At 41.2% G+C, this 25,646-nt stretch overlaps 1 protein-coding gene across 1 annotated transcript; it reads right to left on the reverse strand.

The window, feature by feature from the left end:
* Positions 1 to 207: 207 nt before the first annotated feature.
* On the reverse strand, positions 208 to 24,746 carry LOC117362354 (matrix metalloproteinase-20-like). Its single transcript, XM_033948611.1, has 11 exons — positions 24,609 to 24,746; positions 19,711 to 19,952; positions 17,544 to 17,692; positions 17,327 to 17,452; positions 7,010 to 7,171; positions 5,659 to 5,815; positions 4,148 to 4,281; positions 3,153 to 3,309; positions 2,078 to 2,181; positions 568 to 663; positions 208 to 359 (listed from the first exon to the last, which is right to left on the reverse strand). The coding sequence occupies exons 1-11, from the start codon at positions 24,744 to 24,746 to the stop codon at positions 208 to 210; spliced, it is 1,617 nt and encodes a 538-aa protein (XP_033804502.1).
* Positions 24,747 to 25,646: the final 900 nt, after the last annotated feature.

Genomic DNA, 25,646 nt, shown 5'->3' on the forward strand with positions numbered 1-25,646 from the left:
CATAGCATGCAAATTTCTTTTATTTTCTTTTAGTCAAAACTTATTACAATGCCTCAAGCTACAGTGAATGTGGATCAAAGCGATGCACAGTCTAAAAATAACATATAAGATAGCAACACCATAATGTTTGATAGGAAAGTCACATTCCATTGTGAAACACTGATATACAGTATATTACATTTGAGGAAGAGCATGAGTAGGATCCCTTTATGTTGAATGCTTTTCCGATGTGGGTACCTGGGCTCCTGTGACCATGAGATACGTAATTTTCAGTTTGATATATTTTCTTGTTTTTGAGATTCTTTTGGGAGCTGGCTTTTCACAAATTTTTGCATCAGATTTGGTGGTTGTTGGAAGGCCTGCAATTATGGAGCTAAGAATACTTTATCTATATTATCAGAAATGAAATGTTGCCCAAATACTGTATAGACAGCTTGGAAAAGGTCATGTTTGGCAATTTGACGCTTTGTTTCCACAAGAGCAGATGCTGCACCTCAGTCAAGCGCTGAAGAGAATCAGGACGGGTGGAAGATCCTTGATTTACTAATCAGGCTATTATTGTCTAACATCCCAGCCATATGTTTGTATTTGCAACTTCAACTATCTTCAGACTTTTCATGTCATACTTGTATGAATTATGTCCAATAAGAAAGTGTAGAAAATCTGCATTTACAAATGATAGAAAATTTGCTTAAGTAAACTGTAAAACTATGACCAAAGAAAACAAATGTATATATTAATATTCTTTAACAGTCGTCTAGAGATCATGAGTGGAATTTTAGAAAGGATGTCTAACTCCATATATGGACCTCCAAATCTGTACATCAGACATGGACGTATCAACACAAAAGTCATGATCCACAGAATGTAGTATGAAGTGAAACAATGGATCAAGGCAGCCTACAGATACCCATCAACTTTTGACAAACCCATGATGCAGCCCTATGTTGGATGAAACATAGGGCTGGGTCTTCAATTCTAATGTGTTGAAGAATGAATTTTCTTGTGCCTGAATACAAGTTTGGTCTGCTCTTTTGATTTTGGAAAATGTTCTTGGTCTTTAGTGCTTAATTCATGCATGCAGCAAGCTTCTTCAGCTTCCAACATTGGCATGATAACCTTGAACATTTAAAAAAGGATAATGCAGCTCATAAAGAAGGCACTAATATTTATACAGCAAATACATGTATAAATGACCAGAATTTTAGCAAATGTATGTATAAACGCTGTAAATCTGGCTACAAGCTATTCTGAATTATGAATATATCCTTGATAGCATGGGCAGAGCCTGAGCGGGGCCCACACTTACCCATGTTCTCAGCCCAATCAATAAAGTTGGGGCAATCTCCATCAAGGGCTATACATTTACCCCCCTCTTTTACAAAGGCACAGTAGTCATTTTAGCGCATGCTAAACGCTAATTCGTCCATAGACTTATAATGGGTGCATTAGCGTTTAGTGCAAGCTAAAATGCATAGCGCACTTTAGTAAAACTAGCCCTAAGTCCAGCGATTTTCCATATTTTTAATTCCGTATTTTTCTGATGGAAGATATAAGTTGAAAATCGCTGGACTAAGTGTATAGTCCTCGATGGAGACTGCACCAGATTTGTTGGTTGGACTGAGAACTTTTCAGTGGCCCCTTGTAATATATAGAATATTATGTTATTCGGTTATCTCCAGAATCCAGAAAGTGTGAATATTCACACCTGCTCTATGGCTGGTGAAATACTCTGGCCTAAATGCATATGCGTGTATATACATTTGCAGAATAGGTTCCATATAGGTACCCTTCTTTATGATATTCTGGATGTGGTAGAAATTGGAACAGGCCTAAATCTCTTCTAAAAGGGGCTCGATGGCACAGGGCGATAGTATTCAAACTTAAGAATATAAGTATTTATTTTAGCCAGTGGTGGTAAATGAATTTTTGTCAAACTTTTTCTAATTCCCAAATAAACAACTTTGTAAAAATATGAAAAATCTTTCTGGGAAGTATCTGAATACTTCTTAAGTTTCCAGACCCACCAGAGAAGCTTGTTGTGCCTTATTCAAGGTATGCATTGATTCAAACTTACCATTCAGTTCAAAAACTGCATCTACTTTGCCACTTATTCCAGGGAAAGTGCCTGAAATGTTCTTTGGAGAGTCTTTATCCATAGTATGAGTAAATTCATCATAGCTAAAGGGAAAACATAAGGAGTTAATAATCGTACTACTGCTCCCTCACAGCAAACTTTGACGTAAGCTACAGCATGGTGGCTGAAACGTTGGTTTCTACCTGACAAGATACAGTGAGACCCATAAACCTGCTACAAGCACAATGTCAGATGCGGAAACCCTGAGAGAACATCCAACCCAGCTCCACAGGAAGAGCATCTCTAAACCCACCAGAGACTTTTTCATTCTATGGATAAAGAGACCAACTGACTTTCACAACAAAGTTCAAATTAGTGGACTGCCCTGTTACCAATCAGGTCAGTAAACACACTATTTACAAAGGCAAACTGCAGACCTCACAGCATACCCTGAAGTAAGCCACAGCATGGTAGCTGAAACGTCGGTTTCCACCTGACAAGACGCAGCGAGACATGGAAACATCTACAAGCATGGTTAAAATTGACAATAACAAATTAGAGTCTAAAATGGCTGGTGAAGTGGAGGAAGAAGGGGTTACCTTTGAAAGCTAATCATGAACTACATTAAATTAGTCCAACAAAAAAAGGCATTGTTTTCATTTCTACATATTATCTTGAAGGGAGGACTAACACATCCACCACACCATTACACTCACCTCAGTAAGCAAGGATTTTAGGCAGGACTTGAAAGATAAGAGATGCACAGGGCACTCCAGCTCAGAAAAGTTGTTGCAAATATATGGTGGAATAAGACAGAAAGAATGACATTGAAAGTCAGTAAAGGAGCTTCTTTGATTCTGTCAATCCAGCTAGTTAGCATTGCTGTTGAAGGGGACTTCCACCCCAGAAGCTGTGATCACTGGTTCTGTGATGCTTCCTGCACCAGCTGGACCCAGGATCAGGAATCTCATCTGAAACTTTAACCTGTACGTCCTGCGCAGCAGCAGCAGTTTTTTTAAACGTTTTGAAAATATTTTAAAGTACAGTAAAAATGTGATCATGGTTATCGACCTACCTCCAGTAGTTTCCCCCTACAAGGAAGAGTGTTTTTCCAGTTTCCTCAAGATGGACTGCTGAATCGATCCGGTCAACACCAGCAGGAAATCCTAATTTGGAGATCTCGGTGGGTTCTTTCTTTACTTTAAGGTTTGTAACACTCCAAAATTTTGAACCTATTTATAGAAGCATTTATTTTTAAAGCATTACTAATAATTTAGAACCCAAAACATAGATTGTACTTTATGGTATGTAATTACGATGTCTGGAAGGAAAATGCATTCGTCCAAGGATGCTTAATTTCACAAATTTGGTTCCTGAAATTAAGGGCTCCTTTTACGAAGGTACGCTAGCGGTTTTAGGGCACGTACCGGATTAGTGCATGCTATAGTGCGCGCTAGCCGAAAATCTACCGCCTGCTCAAAAGGAGGCGGTAGCGGCTAGCGCGTGCGGCAATTGTGCACGCGCTATTTTGCGTGTTAAGGCCCTAGCGCGCCTTTGTAAAAGGAGCCCCAAGTGCAGAAAGGTAAGTTGATTGGTTGCTTAGGCCACCATGAGTTGAAGGGTGCCCTGAGCATTGCTAGCATCACCCGTTGCACTGGTATAACAATGAGACAGGCAGCAGGGTTGTTACCTTCATATGGACCTAATGTAGCAAAGGCAACTAATACAAGGCAGCCTAACTGCAGAGGGTTTGTTCTTAAATCAATGCTAGTCTATGAGCCATTGGCTACAGGGTTAACTAGTGGTGGAAAGAGAGTTGTGGTGGGAGGTTAAAAGGGAGGGAGCGATAAGTGATGGGCAGTATAAAAGTAGTTTGCCACAATTCATCAGACAAATGTAAATCTTGTTTCAGATATTATGAAATTGCCACAAATTGGGGATGCCGAGTATTCTTAATACAGTAATGGAAGATGACACTCAAATGCATTTTCTTTAGCATACAGTATACAGCATTTACATCAAGTAAAAATCTTAATTTGGATTCTAAGTGAGAATGAATATGATTTTTACCTTTGAAAATGTTTGCCGTATTCTGTGAAGAGACCTCATAAGCAGCATCAATATTTGACTTGACGTGTGGCAAGAGGTTTTTGATCAATTCTTCCTTCACATTGGATGTCTGAAGTTGTCTGATCCACATTTTTCTTATGATAAAAAAGATAGCCCAGGACATGTCAGTGGCTAATGGTACCTTGCAGAAACTTTGAAGTTGCTATTGTTAAGTATATACAGCTTAGTTGAAAGAAGACTCGGAATAACACCAATGAGTTCATACCAGCTCAAACTAAGCTAAATAATGCTGTCTAAGATTCTCACTAAGTTGTGAAAATTAATTATGCATAAAAACAGTAGCAAGACCCAACTGTGTGATAGGGATAGGCATTCAGCAACTTTTTGGAAAGTTTTCTAAGTCCAAGACTTACATGAAAGAAGCCTTGAATGATTAGAATTATTGATTAAGACACATGGTTAATTTTATTAGAACTATAACATTTGTAGTGGCCTAAAATAGCAGATTTTCTGATTTTAATGGTGGTGCCGACTTCAGAAAATCACTGAAGACCCGTCTCTTTAACAAATTCTAATTCCCAATTCTTGCCCAATCTCCCTCAGCTATCCTCATCCCAATCCCCAATTCTCTTGATTTTAGATTAACTCATCCTTCTTCCCATTTGTAAAGGTATTCCACCCAAATTGTTTTCCCCTGCACCCCAATCTCTGACTAGATACTTCCTTTTGATTCAAACCATCTTGATTCTCTTCCATTTGCAATTTGTATCCCAGAAAGTACTTTTTCTGTTCCCCTTACATCTCATACACTCATTGTATGTATCTCGTTGTAAACATCTCTTACTTCTTGTTGTAAACATCTCTTACTCTCATTGTATGTAACTTGTTGTAAACCGCTTTGAACTTATGGTATAGCGGTATATAAGAAATAAAATTATTATTATTATTATTATTACTGATCCAGAGCATAATACTTGCTGAGCCAGATGAGTCCATTTTAATAGGAAATTGCTACATTTGTAGTAAACATGATCCACACTAACAGCATCAAACACCAAGCTCTTCATTTAAGAACAGATGAGTGAGGCCCTAGAAGTAGCACACAAAAACATTTCATCCTCTTGATTTACTAATCCCCCATGTCTCAGGATTACAATCTTCTCCTGCCTGACGAGAGCAGGTAGTGGGGGTGGGGGTGGGGGGGGTGGGGCTGGGACGGGGCTAGGACAGGATTGGGGGGGCGGGACTGGTGCATAACGGGGTGGGGATGGGTGGAACTGGGCGTGCCTGGGGAGTGGGCCTAGGGGTCTGAATTTTACTAAAGTAAAATCTGGTAACCCTATCAATAGGCTATAGTGGAATGTGAAAGCAGTAGAAAGTAACCTTCTAATATGGAGGTCTCAGTTCCTGATCCAGGGGAATACATAAGAAAATACTGGGGGTGGGGAGGGGGGAATCAAGCACCTACAGCATCCATACAGCTTGCATCTATGGCTCATAGTGGTGTTTACCTTTTCCTGAAGATCACAATATTTTGTCCTAGAGTAGTTATAGCATCAAATGTCAAGTTTAGATTGCATTTCTTATCCACAGTCAACCATCTTGGGAAAAAGTAATGCAAATATGGGTAGTTTAGATAATGCATCCCTCTAGAACTGGATACTGGTCCTACATTTTTTTAAAGAAAAGAAATTTGTAATGCTTATATATTGCTTTCTACTTTACATACAGTATCTTCCTGGCACCTATCAGAGAGAAGGCCTGGTTAGAAGTGGATTCTAGGTGGATTTTGGGTGTGGTTTGACTTAGGTGCTGGTAGGTACCTAATTTAGGCCCCCCTCATTTAGGCCATGAAAACCCTGTCATAAATGTAGTGTGCCTAAGATTTCAGTGTCTACCGGTGCCAAAGACTGCTTAGGCGCTGCTAGGCGTGATTCTATAAATGCCTAGTGGATAATGGGCAATTATACTCAACAGCACCTATGAGTTAGGCACTCTTTACAGAATTAAGTGCCATACAGTCCATAAGTATAGGGCTGCATGGCATTTAGCACATGCTAATCTTTAGTGCACACTAAATCCGTTAGGATGCCTTCGTAAAAAGACCCCTTAGCTTTTATTGCTACCAGTGTCTTATTAATAGAAACATAATGGCAGATAAAGGCCAAATGGCCCATCCAGTCTGTCCATCCACAACATCCACTGTCTCTTCCTCTCCCTGTTGGCTAAGGCTTTTAACATTTGCATATCCTCTTCCTATAGGCTAAGGCTCTTTACACCTGCATTGTGATGTCATAGAACTTTATGGTTATAGAAACATAGAAACATGATGGCAGATAAAGGCCAAATGGTCCATCTAGTCTGCCCATCCGCAGTAACCATTATCTCTTTCTCTCTCTGAGAGATCCCACGTGCCTATCCTAGGCCCTCTTGAATTCAGACACAGTCTCTGTCTCCACCACCTCTTCCGAGAGACTGTTCCACTCATCTACCACCCTTTTTGTAAAAAAGTATTTCCTTAGATTACTCCGGAGCCTATCACCTCTTAACTTCATCCTATGCCCTCTCATTGCAGAGTTTTCTTTCAAATGAAAGAGACTCGACTCGTGCATTTACACCACGTAGGTATTTAAATGTCTCTAACTTATCTCCCCTCTCCCACCTTTCCTCCAAGATATACAGATTGTGTATTTTACATTATGACTGGGTATTGTAAACTGCTTAGAAAAAGTCACTTGGTATTAGAGTTCTATACATTTTAATAAAGAATTGTGTGAACCTCAAGTTTTCTTGTAGGAATGGAATGCTGCAAGTTTTTCAGAAATAACATTTAGCAGTTAACTCAAATATATATTGTCGTACCGTATAACCTTGTAACTATTTGTCTATCTTCATTGGAGAGTGGAGATCCATTTGTGATGCGTGTTTTGTATTTTGGATACATTAAAGAGGAAGGGTTGGAAGAATGAGAAAGCCCTAACGAATGACCAAATTCATGAGCAGCAACTAGGTAGAGATTTAATCCTAAGAGAGAGAAAAATAGCATTATATGAACTTTGTTAAAAAATGTAACACCATAGGACCAGATGCATTAAATATTTTTTTCATACACCCAGTTTGGGACAAATCTTTTTGTATATGTGGGCCTTAAAAGTTAGTAAGATTATCTTGATTTACTTAGAAAATGATATGACTTTCTGCTAAGGTATCACAATATTTGGACTTCAAGACCATCCAAGGCTCTTTTCTAGTCAAAGAGGGCCAAGTCAAGCTAAGGGTCTTGAAGTCTTGAAATTCTGACTGGAGTTTGGCCTTTGAGGTCCATGGCTATCCACCTCTGATGTGTGGAATGACCAATTAGTCAACAGGATGATACGATATATATATATTTTTTCAAGAAAAAATATATATATATCGTATCATCCTGTTGACTAATTGGTCATTCCACACATCAGAGGTGGATAGCCATGGACCTCAAAGGCCAAACTCCAGTCAGAATTTCAAGATTTCTACAATGTATATGCAAAGATCGATTTGCATAAAGTGAAAGCAGTATTTGCAAATCAATCTCATGCACATTCATTGTGGAAATCTTGAAAACCTGACAGGGTTGTGGCCCTCAAGGCCTATAGTTGCTCACCTAAGCTTTACACCATAATGTGGGAGACCTGTATATGATCCTAGAGTCCATCTTCTGTTTCTTGGGTCAGCTTGGACTGAGAATACTGGGGAAGCAGTTCTCACAGGGTCTGAAGTGTAGGAATCTTAGCCATCACATAACAGAGGCAATGAATAGATGTAAGCCTTCTCGGTCTATAATCTTAACACTTAAATGTTCGTGGCACTTGTGTGCTAAGCAGTGCGGTAGCTAAGTGTGGGCCTAGGTGGGCACTATACCAACCTTTCTTTGCTCAGGCCCACCCAAAAACAAGTCAGCCATGGCCACCTTTCTCCCTTCTCTCCCACACCTAGAGCCAGCATTCGCTCCGCTCACCACCCCACAGACCGGCAACACCCTCCCTCTGTAAACCTCCCCCTTCCTGGTGTATCTTTGCAGTTGATGGTAGCAACACGCATCTGCTGCCTGTGCCAGCCCTGCAGACTTCCCTCTGTCATACCCCGCCCTTACTGTTGCCTCTCTGGCATGACAAGGCAGAGGGAAGCCTGTGAGGCTGGTGCAAGTAGCAGATGTATGCCAACAGCGCTGCTGGGCCATGGGTGAGTGGCAGCAGTAGGAAATACCAGATCAAGGGGCAGAAGGAGAGATGGCAAGATGTAGGATAAATTTTGCAGCAGGAGAGTCTAATTTTCGGAAGGCACATCCAACATAACTGTGGATTCACCCAACATAATAGGCCTGGCTACGCTACTGGTGCAAAGATTATAGTATACTAACACTTACTCACATGAAGCATATGGGCTTTGTGCACGCTAAGCGCTATTCTGCAAATTTAGCATGTATTTGCAAGGGGGTATAGATGTAGGCAGGGCGTGAACAGGTCTCACATTTATGCATGTATCTAAAATAACACTAAATGTTACACGCTAAAATGCAACATTTAGTTACATGTCTACTGTACACGCCTGGCATTTACCAGGTGTAAGTGCTCATGCCTCAATGACGGCACATAAATGCCAACTTACACTCTATTCTATAATGGCATATGGGTGACCAGATGTCATTGTAGAACAATGCTTAGGATTTTATGTTTTGAGATCCCTGAGATCTGCGAGGCATTTGTTCGATAATAATCGCTTACATATGCTGGTTCACACATTTGTGCAGGTCTTACTAAATTCAAAATCAGGCGATTACAGACCCTACAGAACACAGCTATAAAGTTATTAGGGCATAAAGGTAATTATGATCATGTTACTCCTCTATACAAACAATATCACTGGCTTCCAATTGTTAACAGAATTCAATTTAAAATGCTAGCACTCACTCAAAAAATGGTTTTACTCCATGATTCCTGATTATCTAAACTCTTTGACAATTCCCTATTCTCCAGCACGTACGTTAAGATCAATGCAAGATAATATACTGATTCTCCCAACAGTAAATAAAATGAAATGGGAATCTACTCATAAAGCCTTTTTCTACTTAGTGCCTAGCCTTTGGAATGGTCTCCCAAGACATATTAGGTCCGAGATGACTATTAAGGCTTTATTGAGGATTTAGCAGACATTCCTTAAAATGCACAATGTAGCTTAATTTTTGAGATGAAGTGTGATTTGTTTGTTCTCTGAGTGCTTTCCTATTTTCAAATGGCGTTCCTTTTTTATTTCAATTTCAATTTTGTGTTTATTTTATTTTAATACACAATTTATGTTGATGTAAACCGCTGAGACCTGGCAGTATATCAAATTTTAATAAACATAAACATAGTTCCCAGAATTTTGGCCCTGATTCTATAATGGTGTCTAACTCCTAGGTGTCATTTAGCGTGGTTGTCAACCATCAGGTAGGTGGCGCCTACGTGTTCTTAGCTGCCAGTAGGCATTCAATCCTTAGGCGCACTGCCATCCTGGCCTAAATGAGTGCACCTTAGTCCAAACTTCGTCCCAAATCTGCCTTCATGTGCATTTTGGTGCGTGGCTGTAAAAATGCAATCTGTAGTTTTGGATGAAATTTCTTTGACTTTGCTGCAAGGAGCAGGGTGAATTGGGGGAGTTGGGAGGGCTATAAAGGAGGAGGTGAGGGCTATAAAATTTATCTTAATTGCAAATGAAGGCTCATGGCTTTATAGTCCAATGGAAAATGGTCGTGATTGAGTTTTATTAAAAAAGTAGCTGAAAAAAAATATGCATATTTCGTTGTCAGATAACATAACTACTGTGTTTTCCCGAAAATAAGACAGTGCCTTATATTAATTTTAGGCCCAAAAAACGCACTAGGTCTTATTTTTGGGGTATATACATGACCATCTCTCCCTTCCTCTGCTTCACCCCAATTCTACCTCTTTCCTTTTCCTTCCCTCCCTCCCATCCCTTGTGCAGCAGAACCCTTACCCAGCTTCTATCCTTCCCTCCCTCCCATCCCTTGTGCAGCAGGACCCTTGCCCAGCTTCTGTCCTTCCCTCCCTCCCATCCCTTGTGCAGCTTCTATCCTTCCCTCCCTCCTATTCCTCATGCAGCAGGACCCTTGTCTAGCTTCCCTTCCCTCCCATCCCTTGTGCAACAGAACCCTTGAGGGAGCACCTCCCCCCCCCGAGGACCCTCTCCCCGCAGACAAACCCCCATCCTTCCCTCTCTCCTATCCGAACCCTGCTGACCGCGAGCGAGCCCTACATACCTCTCTAAGCAGCATCAGGCCGGCAGCATTCTAAACAGGCTGCTTCGGCCTTGCCTACCCGTGAATTCTCTCTGCTAGGACTTATTTTCAGGGTAGGTCTTATTTTTGGGGAAACACGGTATAGGTACTGGGTTGTATATGTTTTATCAGTCTAGATAAATAAGATTAACACGCTTGGAATACTGAATGCACTGCCTGTCCCTGTATTGGTGAAGTTTTGATGTTGGTGAGCCTTGCAACATCAACATCAACATCTTCTATCTTATGGGGCAAAGACCTGGAAAAACTAATTATACACGCAAATAACTATGGTGAATTTAGGAAACACCTAAAAACATACCTGTTCATGAAGTACCTAGATAACGAATCTGTACAATCTCTCCCATTACAATCTCTCCTATAACAGCTGATCCCTTAAACTGTTAGCCACTAATCTCTAACTATGTATTTTCCACTCAGTTTGAAGCATCTTTCTAATCATTGTAAACCGCATAGAACTTCATGGTCCTGCGGTATATAAACTGTTATCATTATTATTATTGCAAACACAGCTCCTGAAGACGCCAGGTAGCGAAACACAGTCTTGTGTTGAGCTGAATGCTTTATGAATTGAGGAACAGGACCATCATGAGGCCTGCCGATTGTGTTTAAGAAACTGTGAGTTTCATGTGCTAGACTGTTGTTCAACTCTCAGTTTGAAGCCTCTCTGACTAGATGATCATGAACTAATGAACTCATGAACTAACCAAGATCCAATTTTGGATAAAAATAATCACAATGACTGTAGTGTGAGTGTGAGTGATGGGGATTAGGTTCACTGACTAAATTATTCTGATATTTATTAATAAATTAAGTATTGGTAAATTGTAAAAGTACTGTAATGAAATGAACTGTGGGAGATAAGATTAAAATTGAATTGATTCAGATAATACTTGTTTGTATTAAATATTTAATAGCTGGTTTTAAGAATTTGAGTTATCCAATAGGCTGCTATTTATCTAACTGGCAAAAACCCCCCAAGCTTAGGCTTTAGGTATATTTGTTAAGGACATCCTGAAAACCCGACCAGCAGGTGTGGGAAGGCTGGTTTAAGCATCACTGAGTTAAAGCATGTTTCAAGATTCTTTGTACATCAGGGAAAAAATTCTTTAGCCTGTTATAATCCATTGGATTGCCCTAATTATAATTGTCAGCACGCATGAAGATTAGAGTAGGAATGGGAAGCTTTGTGATGTATCACTTGTCTCTTCATAACAAACATTTATTTGAGTTTATTTTAATTCCCCTGACTCTTGTTAAGAAGTAGGGATCAGTTTTGTGCAGCTCAGGGATTCTTTAGTAATGTCTTGCCCAGTATTTAAGGGAGGGAAATGTTTGTTTTGATATATGCCTAATTCAAGAAATTCAGTACTGAATATAACTATACTATACTATACAGGTCTTATATCCCGCAATTTTTAAACAAGGAGGAAAAGTCCATAGTCTGTTATTGAGAAAGACATGGGGAAAGCCACTGCTGGCCCTGGATCGGTAGCATGGAATGTTGCTACTCTCTAGGATTCTAGAATCTTGCTACTCTTTGGGGATTCTGCATGGAATGTTGCTACTATTTGGGTTTCTGGAATCTTGCTTACTCTGAGATAATGGAATGTTGCTACTCCTTGGGTTTTGGCCAGGTATGTTCTTATTCAATGCGGCTAACAAAAGATTTAGTACAGCATTTACAGTAGGAACAGTGCATGAGGCATGAGAGATCAGTAGGGACATCTATACTGGCATGAGTCACCTTATCTTATAGAGAAAAGAGATATGTCTTAAGTGTCTTCCGGAAGCTGAAGTATGTGGAAATTTGTCATAGAGCAGATGGGAGTTTATTTCAAATGTATGGAGCTTGGAATTCAAAAGTAGACTTTAACATCTTTTTTTCGGTGAACTTGCAAATATTGCAATGATTTATATCATAGGAAATATTAAATGGTCCATTATAAGGGACTAATTGGAGTGGAAGAGTTGCCTAATGGTTAGAGTTGTTGCTGCCTCACTACCTTGAGGTTGCAGATTTGATCCCAGCACTGCTCCTCATGACCCTGAGCAAGTCACTTAACCCTCCATTACCCCAGGTACCATAGTTAGATTGTGAGCCCACCAGAACAGAGTACCTACTTACTGTTCAATGTATTGTAACTTGCCTTGAAAGCTGCAGAGGCAGCATTTTGTATACTCAGAATTGTATACTCATGTATGTTTTTGTTATTGGGTTGTTGCATGTATAATGTGATTCACAGCATAAAAAAATGGGCTTGTAGGATGATTTTGTTCTCAGAAACAGAAGATAGTTCAGCAAACTTAACTCCGTCTCCATATATTGTGGTGAAAATTTCTCCTTTCTTTTTCTTTTCTTCTGTGAAATTATGTTATATTTCATTGATCAAGGTTGTCAACAAGAAGTTTTTTTCCTTTTTGACTGTAAGATTGTCAAAATCGTTAAAATTTATAAAGAATTGAAAAAAAAAGAAACAGAAGATAGATGGAGGTGATAACTCAACTATTTAGGAAGTTATGGGCCTGATTTTCATTAGGATGCCGATCTCAGTGGACACCTAAGAGGCGGACGCTGATCGTGTGTCAATCATACTTTGGCATCTTAAAGAGAGTCATGTCTACATCGCTGAGCAGATGCCTTAAATGTAGGCCAGCATTTTGCAGGCCTACATTTAAGGCCTCTGTCTCACACCTTCGGAGATGCATAGGGACACTTAAGCACACCCAAAGCAACTTCCAGGTGAAATCATGGCCATGACCGCCATGGGCATGCTTAAGCAGCCCTACGTACAACACATGTCTACAATGTAGGTGACATATGCCTACAATGTTGCATCCTTCCCTTTTTATTTTTTAAACGTGTGTCCTGATTGGCTGAGAGATGGCAGAAGGACTCCTACCGCCGCCTACCATCGGGACACACATTTGCAGAATCAGGCTCTAACCGTATAAGACTTGAGAAACTGTTGGAGAGGTTTCTTCAGTGGAATGCTTTTTAGTATGGGTAGGTGGGAAGCCGATCCTTGAGATTTTATTGTTCTATCAGGCACCAGATGGAATGAACATATCTTTTGAAGATTTGCTACTTTTAATCTCAAAGATTTTTGTGCTTTTTGTATTTTCTTGTTCCATGGGACATACATGCAAATTTTGTAACTGCTCATGGGGGTGGAGGGATGGAGAGGTGCTGGACAATGAGAAGGAGGGACGGAGGGAAGACGGGAAAGGAGAGAGAGAGAATGGACCTGGAAGATGAAGAGAGGGAGGGAAGGAAGAGATCTGGGGGTGGGAAGGATGGAGATGATCAGTCCTTTGGGGACGGGAGGGGGGCTGGGATTTGATATACCGTTAGTATAAGGGTACAGTCATATATATCAAGCACAGCCTCAAAAAGAAAATGTACTGTATGATGATTATAGCAGAGAAACCACATTCACACTATGCCATCAAAAATAAATGGAAAAAGACAGAAAACTAATAATAGATACAAAAAGAACAGAGAAAACAGACCTTATACACAGGCAGCTGGGACTATACAGTACCCTAAGCTCTCCGTATCATCAGTGGTCTGAAAAAATTCTGTACATTTATATTGTCAATTTTTCATTTCATTCATTCAAGCTTCACTTTTCAAAGTTCAATTTCTGTCATCATTATTATAAAATGAAACAAGAGGTTAAATCTGCCAAAAATAAATTACAGTGACTACAGCCTGGAGCAAAAAAGATTCAGTTCATATTAAATGGTGTGAACAAGCGTGACAAACTTATCTTGAACTTACTTCTCTCAAGGGATCAGTTGTCTCTCATATAGGGCTCCTTTTACGAAGGTGCGCTAGCGTTTTTAGCGCGCGCTAACCCCACGCTACACACCAAGAACTAACGCCAGCTCAATGCTGGTGTTAGCGTCTAGATCGTGCGGCAATGCAGCGAGCGCTAAAACTGCTAGCGCAGCTTAGTAAAAGGAGCCCATAGTTTTTCAAACAGCTTCTTTCTGACAGAAAGCACTTCTGTTTCGCCTTATCTAGGCTTCATCAGGGGGAAAAAAAAATATCTTCTCACTGCCACATCAATGTATCCAAACGCGTTCATGCAGCAAACCAACTAAGAACATAAGAAATTGCCTCCGCTGGGTCAGACCAAAAGGGTCCATCGCGCCCAGCAGTCCGCTCCCGCGGCGGCCCATCAGGTCCATGACCTGTAAGATGATCCTTGTCCAAACCCCTTAATCCCCTTTATCCTTCTATTTGTACCCTTTGGATACATTGATGTGGCAGTGAGAAGATATTTTTTTTCCCCTGATGAAGCCTAGATAAGGCGAAACGGGAATGCTTTCTGTCAGGAAGAAGCTGTTTGAAAGACTATGGGCTCCTTTTACTAAGCTGCGCTAGCGGTTTTAGCGCGGGGTTAGCGTGCACTGCATTGCCGTGCGCGCTAGACTCTAACGCCAGCATTGAGCTGGCATTAGTTCTTGGCACGTAGCGTGGGGTTAGCGCGTGCTAAAAATGGTAGCGCACCTTCGTAAAAGGAGCCCTATATGAGAGACAACTGATCCCTTGAGAGAAGTAAGTTCAAGATAAGTTTGTCACGCTTGTTCATACCATTTAATATGACCTGAAACTTTTTTGCTCCAGGCTGTAGTCATTGTAATTTATTTTTGGCAGATTTAACCCATTTTATAATAATGATGACAGAAATTGAACTTTGAAAAGTGAAGCTTGAATGAATGAAATGAAAAATTGACAATATAAATGTACAGAATTGTTTCAGACCACTGATGATACGGATAGCTTAGGGTACTGTATAGTCCCGGCTGCCCGTGTATGAGGTCTGTTTTCTCCGTTCTTTTTGTATCTATTACTAGTATTCTGTCTTTTTCCATTTATTTTTGATGATATAGTGTGAATGTGGTTTCTCTGCTAAAATCATCATACAGTACGTTTTCTTTTGAGTCTGTATTTGATATACCGTACCATCTTGCTAAGGTTGCAGTTTATATATTCTTTTTTAGTTATTTATTTTGTACCTGGGGCAATGGAGGGTTTAGTGATTTGCCCAGAGTCACAAAAAGCAGGAGTGGGAAAAAATTAACTACATAAATAATTACATAAAATACCTTTAATTGTGCAATCACAATTAAAAATTTTTAATTGCATGATTGATTGCAATGAAAAATTTAAATCAAAATGCAACACTACTTTAGAGGTTGACTGAGTTTCGGTTTCAGTTATGGTTACAAAACTGGCTCAAAATCCTTTTTCTGTCTGGTTTCAGTTTTGGGCAAAAGTCTATGGCCATGGTTTTGGTTTCGGTAGAAACCGAAAGTATGTTTTCGATGGAAGTCATAAATTTGTGCTTTTTCCTGTTTGTCTCTCTCTTTCCTATTTCCCCACCTATTGGAGCCCCCATCAGGCCTATCTTATAATCCCTGGCAGTCTAGGGGTAAAGTTAGGGCAGGAGTGATCTCTAGTCGCTCCTGACCCTGTAGGCTCTACTCTCAAAATGGCTGCCATGACCTCTAGTGGTAATGTGCTTTTTTTATTTTGGATTGTGCATCAGGCTGGTATAATGGCCACAGTGCAGACCAGTGTCTGGACTCCTTTGCTCTATATTAGTAAGAATGTATATCATGCTTGCCCTTTAACTAAATATAAAACAGGAGATATATGAATGCTACTTTCTCTTGTTATTTAGGCACAGTTGGGATAAGCAGAAAATCTGGTAGTCATAACTTTTTTTAACATGTTCTCAGAAGGGTCCTGTCTCAGAGGATGTTTAACTACATCTGTGTTGCCAGAATTGAGAAGTATTTGTTAAAATGGTTCTCCCAGTTGTCAGCCTGTGCTTGCAGTTTCTGGGAATAATCTCCTGTGGGTTTGGCAGAGGGCTACTATCAGCAAGTTCTGAGAATCCTCAGCGATCGTTATTGGGTCGCATTCACACAACCAAGCTGTAGTTTTCAGTTGTGGCTCTGGCTGAAACCAGGCGACACATTTCGGCTGCCGTTTTGGGTTTGTCCGAAAGCGGTTAGATATTCAGTTTCGGTTGAAACAAAAAAAAAAAAAGGTTTTCAGTCTGCTTCTACACTACTTTACTGACATTATCGCTCTACGTAGGAACTTGCTGTTAAATAAATTGATTGAGTGTCCCTTGTTAAAGGACTATCGGAACCAGATTTGGAACCACATCCTATCCATATTGGATATTTCAATTCCATTGTCCTATCCAATACTTATCACAATTGTTATTACCGCAGGAGAGCGCACAATTGGTACAAAGGCTCACGCTAATTGCACTGCGCAAGATCTTTGCAAATTGGAAAGATTTCTCCAATATATCCTATAATGAATGGTGGAATACCATCTGCTTATATGCATGATATGAAAGGGTAGCAGCTGAACGCAAGGGTTCTCTTAAATGATTTGAAAAAAATGTGGGCACCATTGATCCGGTATACAAACTTGACATGTTTACCTGCAGTTCCCAGTGAGCTAGATTGACAGGCTGTAATTCATTACTCTGTGTCTTCATAATGTCTCACGGTCTTGAATTATGACACTTACCTATTGTATTTTTTGCATGTGAGTACTTCTGGCTTAACATGGGATGTGAATTGTGTCTTGTAATGATATTTTTTTTTTTTTACGCACTTCTGACCTGTTAGTTTGGTTGTAGGATATTTCCATGTTTGCAGTCATTGACTGTACATTACAGAATATGTCATGTATCTGAACCTACATTTGGCCAATGATTACTTGTATGTTATAAAATGGAAATGCCAATAAAAATGATTGAACGTAAAAAAAAGAAAAGTCTTTAGAGTATAAAACCATCCACATATACCGGTATTTTCAGCTGTCCATTTTTCATCTTCATCAAAATGAACATCGCCTCCAATGCCTTCTCCAGGTCCAAATGCATGTGCTAGGGTTCCCCCTGGGCCATCAAATGCAAATGTGTCCCCATGAGCTAGAAAAGTTGATGTGACACAAGTAATTGGTATTTATTTAAACCAGCGATAATGATGTAGATACCCAAGAAACTCTCTAAATTATCATACCTTTCTTTGCAAATTTAATTTCTATATCTGCATTTGGACCAAAGGCTGGTTCAAACCTTAGTGGACTGGCGTCACTCCAGACTTTGAAAGCTGAAACAATAAGTGAATTCACCCTGGAAGAAGGCAGACTTGATGTATATGTTGATATTCTGTGGGACAAGAAAAGTGTTACAGACTGTACTTTAGTTCGGACATTATAATGCTAAATCTGGGCTTAGTTTAGGTAAAATCCCACTTTATCACACTTTAAGCCCAGGTTTTAGTGCATTATAGTAAAACAGCCAGTATCATGCGGCAACTGCAAAATTTTAATGCCGCTTAGTAAAAAAAAAAAAAAAAAAAAAAAAAGGCTGAAGTGTTATTAATGGATGACTTTTGCTGAGATAGTCATACCATTAAATGAGAAAGTACACAAATCGTGCACTCAGCACTGACCTCCCCTCCGCACACCCCTAATCTATCCTGCCCTTCTCCCCCCCCCCCCCCCCCCCCCTAGGCGATTGGCCCCAAGGCTTCGGCCGATTTGTCTTCGCTCCTCCCTATGTGGCTCGGAGCTTGTTTTTTCTTTACGTACTCATAATCACAAATTTTCATAGACCATTCTACTATAAAACATTGTATTGCAACCAGGATATACACCCTTGTTCTATAGAAAACCTGGAACCACAGTCTCATGGTGTCCAATCTCTGTAATCCAAATTGCTAACAATTTCAGCTGTTTTTCTTGCGTTCCGTGGACTTATCTTCTGTAGTGCTTATAAAACCATGTCACTCTGGATTTGCCTCTTAATGACTTCAGCCAAAATAGTACTCAGCCATCTTGTCCTCAGGAGCTGAAGCCGCTTCAGGTTTAATCCTTTTTGTTTTATCATAAAGCAGCGATGGCTCAAAACCTCCCCTCCCACTCAAAAGGAATCGGACATATGATAAAACAAAAGGGATTAAACCTGAAGCGGCTTCAGCTCCTGAGGACAAGATGGCTGAGTACTATTTTGGCTGAAGTCATTAAGAGGCAAATCCAGAGTGCTACAAGCACTACAGGAGATAAGGCCACGGAACAGTTGAAATTGTTAGCAATTTGGATTACAGAGATTGGACACCAAGAGACTGTGGTTCCAGGTTTTCTATGGAATGAGGGTTTATACCCTGGTTGCAATACAATGTTTTATAATAGAATGGTCCATGAAAATTTGTGATTATGAGTATGTAAAGAATATATTTATTGAGAAAAAGAGTGAAAGGAATTAATAAAATTATTATTTGTAGACTTTTAGTTCTTCTTTGATGGTATATGTTAAAATTTAGATATTGTGGAAGCTGTTTATTAAATGAGAAAGGAGAAGAAAAAGTGAACACACCAATTAGAAATGATACTTCTCATTGGAAAGTCAAAAAACATAATGGAAGACAACAGACCTCAGTAGACTCCGTGTTTGAATTTGGAATCTTTCCAGAGTAAATGAGCATCATTTTGAGAAAGCATTGGACACCAACAGAGATTTACAGAGGTGATATATTCTCACCTTGATTATATGATATTCAAATTTGTCATGAAACATTAATCATGTGATTTGCAGACACTGGAAATGATCCATGTTTTCCAACAAAACTATGAAAATAGCATACGCATGGAGGAGAAATCATAAGGATATATGATGTCTTTCTGAGGAGGCTTTTTGTGACTACTGATACTGTATGTTTACGTGAATTAGTGGCAGGTAAGAACATAAGAATTGCCATACTGGGTCAGAACCAAGGTCCATCAAGACCAGTATCCTTTTTCCAACAGTGACCAACCCAAATAGTCGCAACATTCCAGAGCTGAGATTGTGATGTCATAAAGGCTCAATCCTCCAATGCCTAAGAGTCAAACTCATCAGTGATGTCACATTGCCTTGACTGTCCTGTACTTGGCTCACATAAGAACATAAGAATTGCCATACTGGGACAGACCGAAGGTCCATCAAGCCCAGTATTCTGTTTCCAATAGCAGCCAACCCAGGTCCAAAATACCTAGCTAGATCTTAAGTAGTAAAACACATTTTATGCTGCTTATCCTAGGTTTTCTTCCTCCACTCTCATGAGAAGCATCATTTTTGATTGATATGTTCACATTTTCTTTTTTCCGAAATAGTGCCACATCAGGTCTCCTATTGCATGGTCTTACCTGTAAGTTAAAGTATTCCTTGGCCAGCGATTCCATTTGCCTGGTGGCCTGTAATTGCTAACATCGGGGACTCCACACCGTGGGGCTTTCATTGTAGCCAAAATTTCAGAATCTAAGAGGCCGGTAGCATTCAGATGAAAAAATACCTGCTGTTGCTTCAGTCTGCTTTTTATGGAGTCAGTGCTTCTCCTTGTACGATTGGGTAAATCTTCACCGAAGTGATAGAAATGTTGCAGGTTTTCCTGAGTGTTACAAGGAGAAATTTTCAGATTGTCTGCATAGCCAGTGTGTGTGTTGGATCGACTGCCTTCCCACCCTCTCTTTTGCCATGTATCATGCCTTCAGAAACTGGAGCAGTAACAAGCTATGCCACAGTGAAAAATCGGGGAGGATAAGATGAGGGGGGGTTCAAAATCTTTTGCCAGATTATTTTACTTTAAAACCAAAGGTCAAATATGAAATGTTTAGAATTTCATAGCAATATGCTATGGGGTTCATTTTCAAAAGAGAAAAATGTAGAAAAAAAAAGTAGCATAAAGGGGCAGATGGACATTTATCTTGCCAAATCCTTTCTATCCTGGGGGAGACATTTGGAGACAGGCTGCAAAGGTCTCCCGCTACCTCTCTTCCGCTGCCGATGGGTGGGGAAATGCTCCTGGCCACGTGTGCAGCGGCCCAGTGTCCCAGCCCACACTCGCTCACAGGATACTGGAGCCGGAGGCGCCTTGAGGACGCCCTGCTGGCTTCTAGCTCCGCGGGAGCACTCCAGTAAGGTGAGAAGGAAACAAATTGTTTCTGTAGTGGGTGAGCGGAAGGGAAGCCGCGTCCTTCTCCCGGGATCGCCGTATCGAAAGGGCGACCTCCCTTCCGCTCACCACTATCCCCTAACCCCCCCCTCGCTTCCTCTGTTGATTGGCCCTTCCTTCTCTTCCCTTCCCCCCCCCCTCCTATCCTTTTCGCTCCGGCTTCGGCCGATTTGGCCGCACTCCTCCCTATACGGGATCGGAGCTTGTTCTTTCTATTCACTATTTTTGAAAACTTTTCTCTAAATGGATAGCTATGCTTTGGATCTGTAGTTTATCTAAATCTCAAGGGGGCATGTTAGAGGCGTGGTGTGGGTGGGACATGGGCAGGGTTAAGACTTGGATATTTTTCTACCATAATCAAACATTTTAGAATATGTCCAGGGCATAAGCTAGACCTGTTTTAATTAACAAATAAGTGCCAAAAAGGTGCCCTAACTAACCAGATGACCACTGGAGGGATGTAAGTATGACTCTCCCACACTCCCCCGGTGATCACTGACCCCCCTCCCACCCTCCAAAGATGTCAATGAAACAGTAAATATCTGCCTGTATGACAGCTTCAGATGCTATGGTTAGTTTTAATAGAGCAGCAAGCAGGTTCTTGGAGTAGCCTAGTGTGCGGTATAGTCAACCATAGAGATGGTTTCCATGTTCTTTAACAGCATCGGTAGCCTGGAATGTTGCTACTCCTTGGGATTCTAGAATCTTGCTACTCTTTGGGGATTCTGTATGGAATGTTGCTACTTTTTGGGGTTCTGGAATCTTGCTTACTCTGAGATAATGGAATATTGCTACTCCTTGGGTTTTGCCAGGTACTAGTGACCAGGAATGGCCACCGTGAGAACGGGCTACTGGGCTTGATGGACCATTGGGCTGACCCAGTAAGGCTATTCTTGTTTTTATGGAGATTCAGGTCCATACCCCACTCTAACCACTACCCTTGTAGTGGAACATGTGAGCCTTCCATACCCCATCCTAATCCCACTGTACCCACATATAGGTGACACCTGCAGGCATAAGGGCTATTGGTGGAGTGTACAGTTTGGTCCAGTAGGTTTTGGGTGGGTTTTGAAGGGCTCACCATGCAGCATATGGGAATTATGGTGAGATGTTTTACCTGGGACCTTTTAAGTGAAGTTCACTACAGTCGCCCTGTGGTGTCCCACTGCTCTGCTGGGATGTCTGTGTGACCAGTCTAGTACAAATACTGGCCCCCTTCCTACATCCCAGTGGCTTGTTCTGCACATTTTTCATTTGGACGTGTTTTTTTGTTTGTTTTCCAAGAAGATAGATGCACAGAACACAAAAACAAGATAGATGGGTTGCAGTTTTGTAAATGGGTATGTTTGGTACTGGATTTTTGTGCATCTTCCGAAAAAGGTCTAAACTCAGAATTAGACGTCATATCAAAAATACCTCTCCACATAATCTTCAGTTGTTTGTAGAAGACTAGAATCTCTAATACACTAGTTAAACCATCTATTAATTTAAACTAATGTACATTATTATTTCTATATTTATTTTAAAAAAAATTATATTTTGCCTAAACCTAGATGAACTGTCACTAGCCTAATTGTTAGGGACCCACATAAGGGCTAGCGTGCTGCCGAAGTGCTATTCTGCAAATACCTGCTTAACTTACATTGCATTCGCATTTGCAAGAGTAGGGTATACAAGGGCAAAGCATGGGTGGGACATAGGCAGGGATCCTAGTTGTATGTATAAGTTACAGATATGTATTCGTTACATGCAACTCTGCTTCATTTAGGTTCTCGTACTTACACCTGCTCTATGAGGGGCCACCGAAAAGTTCTCAGCCCAACCAACAAAGCCGGGGCAGTCTCCATCGAGGGCTATACACTTTTTTCATTCTGTCAGAAAAATACAGAACGATAAAAGTGGGAAACTAAAGGTATAGCCCTCAATGGAGGCCGCCTCAACTTTGTTGGTTGGGCTGAGAACTTTTCAGTAGCCCCTCGTAGAGCTGGCATAAGTACAAGCGACCAAGGGCTCCTTTTACAAAGGCGTGCTAGCGGTTTTAGCGTGCGCTAGCCGCTACCGCCTCCTCTTGAGCAGACAGTGGATTTTCGGATAGCGCGTGCTAATCTGGTGCGTGCGCTAAAAACGCTAGCGCACCTTTGTAAAAGGAGCCCTAAATGTTAGGTGTGTTGATACGCGGTTAGAATAGTGTTTTATAATGGAACCTAGGAAATGAGGTTCCTTTGTAGAATAGGATCCCACCATGTGCCCATGAGTGTCTTAAGGGAGTTGCCTGCTTCATGCTAGCAGTGAAGCTTTCACCCATTATTACTTTACTAGTCTTTAAGCCCATTACATTAACGGGTGCTAGAATAGATGTGTCTGTCTGTCTGTGTTTCTTTATCTCTCTCTCCTTGGCCACTGTCTGTGTCTTTCTGTCTTCCCCCCCCCCCGAGCAAAGCTGTCTGCCCCCAGCACACACCTCCCCCCAAAGCAGCCCCCTTTCCCTCTCCCTATCTCTCCATGGCCCTCTTCTGTCTTCCCCCCCAGAGCAAAGCTGTTTGCCCCAAGCACACCCCTCCCCCCAAAACAGCCCCCTTTCCCTCTCCCTGTCTCTCCATGGCCCCTTCTGTCTCCCCACCCCCAGAGCAAAGTTGTCTTTCCCCAGCACACCTCCCCCCAAAGCAGCACCCTTTCCCTTTCCTTGTCTCTCCATGGCCCCTTCTGTCTTCCCCCCCTGAGCAAAACTGTCTGTCCCCAGCACACCTCTCCCCCAAATAAGCCCCCTTTCCCTCTCCCTATCTCTCCATGGCCCCTTCTGTCTCCCCCCCCAGCACATCCCTCCCCCCACAGCAGCCCCCTTTCCCTTTCCCTCTCCCCCTGGCCCCTGGTATTGATCCGCTTCTTACCTTCCCTCCATCCCGGCGTCTTCTGGCCTGCTCCTCTTCAAAGCAGCCTGCGATCGTGGTGGCCGGCTTTAGCGAACCTCGCAGGCCGCTCTCCAACTCGGTAGCACGTTCCCTCTGACACGATACCGTGCATCAGAGGGAACGTGCTACCGAGGTTGGAGAGTGGCCTGCGAGGTTCGCTAAAGCTGGCCACCATCGCAAGCTACTCTTTAGAAGAGCATCAGTGGCAGCAGTGACGACGGCGAGCGAGGGCAGGACAGGCTGCTCTGAAGAGGAGGATCGGTGGCAGCGGCGAGTGAGAGCAGGTGGTGTGTTCCCTGCCGAGAACGCGGGCAGGGACAGAGCTTGCCTGGCCAAATGGTGAGTGAGGGTGGGAGGAGGGGAGTGGTCAGAATGTTCCCTGCCGCCAGGTTCTAAAATGGAACACGGCCACGGATCACACACCACGACGGCAGGGAACACGAAACCCTAAGTGTGCATGTGTGCTTATGGTTTTATTATATAGGATTTTTTATTTTATTTAAATAATTTCTTACCCGCCTATTCCTAGGCAGTTTACAAAATATAATCATAAAACGGATACAGAGAGAAAGGCACACACAATAGTGTCATACAAACAAGCAAAAACATACACTAGTTTCTTCAGAGAGATAGATATCTAACATCACCGTCTATATATCAATAACAATTACTCATAAATCCTGTTTAAATAATCATTTAAATGCTTCCATGAATACAGCAGGCTCCATATTGGATTCTATTATTTATACATTATTTAAGTGCACTTTTACGAAAGCTTCATCATATTTGCAAATTTATTTTTAGAAGTTTTATACATGCATCTCATTCTAGTTATTGTACCATTTACTAATAATGCTAATATGAGCCCTTGATATGAATGTGTCACATAAATACTTCTTCAGTTAATTTTCCTGCAAATAAGCTTAACAAATGTTCTATTTTAGTTCTAAATCTATATAAGTAAATATTTTGCAATTGCTCCTAATGGCTCATATCCACCCAGTACTTCAAGACACTATTATTACCCAATACACTGACGGAGACAGAGGTCACAAAGTCAAGGAGGGGGAGGTTTCCAGCCCAAGAATCTGTGACTCTTGGATTCTTAGATCCAAGCTCTAGCCCTCAGCCTAGCTTGAAAAGTTAGACCTTCCTATAGCATGCCATAAGAAAATATACAAACCTTAGCAAAGCTCAGTTCCTTCCCTGCTAGATATTCATCTCTTTGGTTCCCTCCATCATCTGTTTTGCAAGGCAGAGGCACAGAAAATGACAGCAGGTCCAGCATCAAGGCAAGGGTAACAGAAAATGGAAAATTCATCCCACCTCCAGTACTGACAGAAGAGTTAAGTGTCCTCTCTTTCTTGCTATGGTTTCAAACTTCAGCATATCAATGTTTTTATAATCCCCACAATATGTTGCAATTATGAACATGATGATTCATCTTTGGTCAAAACCAATATAGAAGGTGATGCTGGAATGTTGGTTTTTTTTTGCAATCTATATGTTATCTTTTTCCTACTAGAAGTGAAATGTCTTTGAATATTTGTGCTAAGTTATGATTAATTTTTGGTTTGAAAAAATCTGAACATATCACCCCGATATTGTAAAAAATTACGCCGGCTACCAGTCGAAGGCAGGATTATATTCAAATTTGCGTGTCTGTTATAAGACGTTGTTAGGTTTTGCACTATTTATCTTTCAAAACATTCATGTATTTTTCTACTAATTTACGACATATATGTGGAACTTCTTTGTTCTCATTTCCTACGTTGAAAGGATGTGTTTATAAATGATTCCTGCGGGAAGGGGTAAAACACGGACCTCGCGGATCTAAACCCGCACGTCCTTAAAAATCTGAGGTCCGTGCCGCTTGTAGTTAGTTTCTGGCTCTGACAGACCTCAGTGACAATTTAGCGCTGACGGATCCGTCTCAGCATAGGGAGGGAAAAGAATTAGGATCCGTCAGCGCTACAATGTCACCGAGGTCTGTCAGAGTCAGAGACTAGTGCTAGTGCTGGAGCGGCTCTAAAACGAATCCTTTAAACTGGTTTCCTGCAGATCCAGTAAATGGGCTCTGACAGACCTTGGTGACATTGTAGCGCTGATGGATCCTAATACTTTTCCCTCCCTATGTTGAGACGGATCCGTCAGCGCTAAATTGTCACCGAGGTCTGTCAGAGCCAGAAACTAACTACAAGCGGCACGGACCTCAGATTTT

The sequence above is a fragment of the Geotrypetes seraphini genome, chromosome 6 (assembly GCF_902459505.1).
Source record: "Geotrypetes seraphini chromosome 6, aGeoSer1.1, whole genome shotgun sequence".
Lineage (NCBI taxonomy): Eukaryota > Metazoa > Chordata > Amphibia > Gymnophiona > Dermophiidae > Geotrypetes > Geotrypetes seraphini.

Coding starts and splice junctions, on each gene's coding strand:
- LOC117362354 (XM_033948611.1), bottom strand. CDS start 24,746: ATGAATTTTCCATTTTCTGTTACCCTTGCCTTGATGCTGGACCTGCTG. Junction 4,282..5,658: donor ATTGTGATCTTCAGGAAAAG/GTAAACACCACT, acceptor TTTTATCATAAG/AAAAATGTGGATCAGACAAC. Junction 664..2,077: donor TGCAGTTTTTGAACTGAATG/GTAAGTTTGAAT, acceptor TTGTAAATGCAG/ATTTTCTACACTTTCTTATT.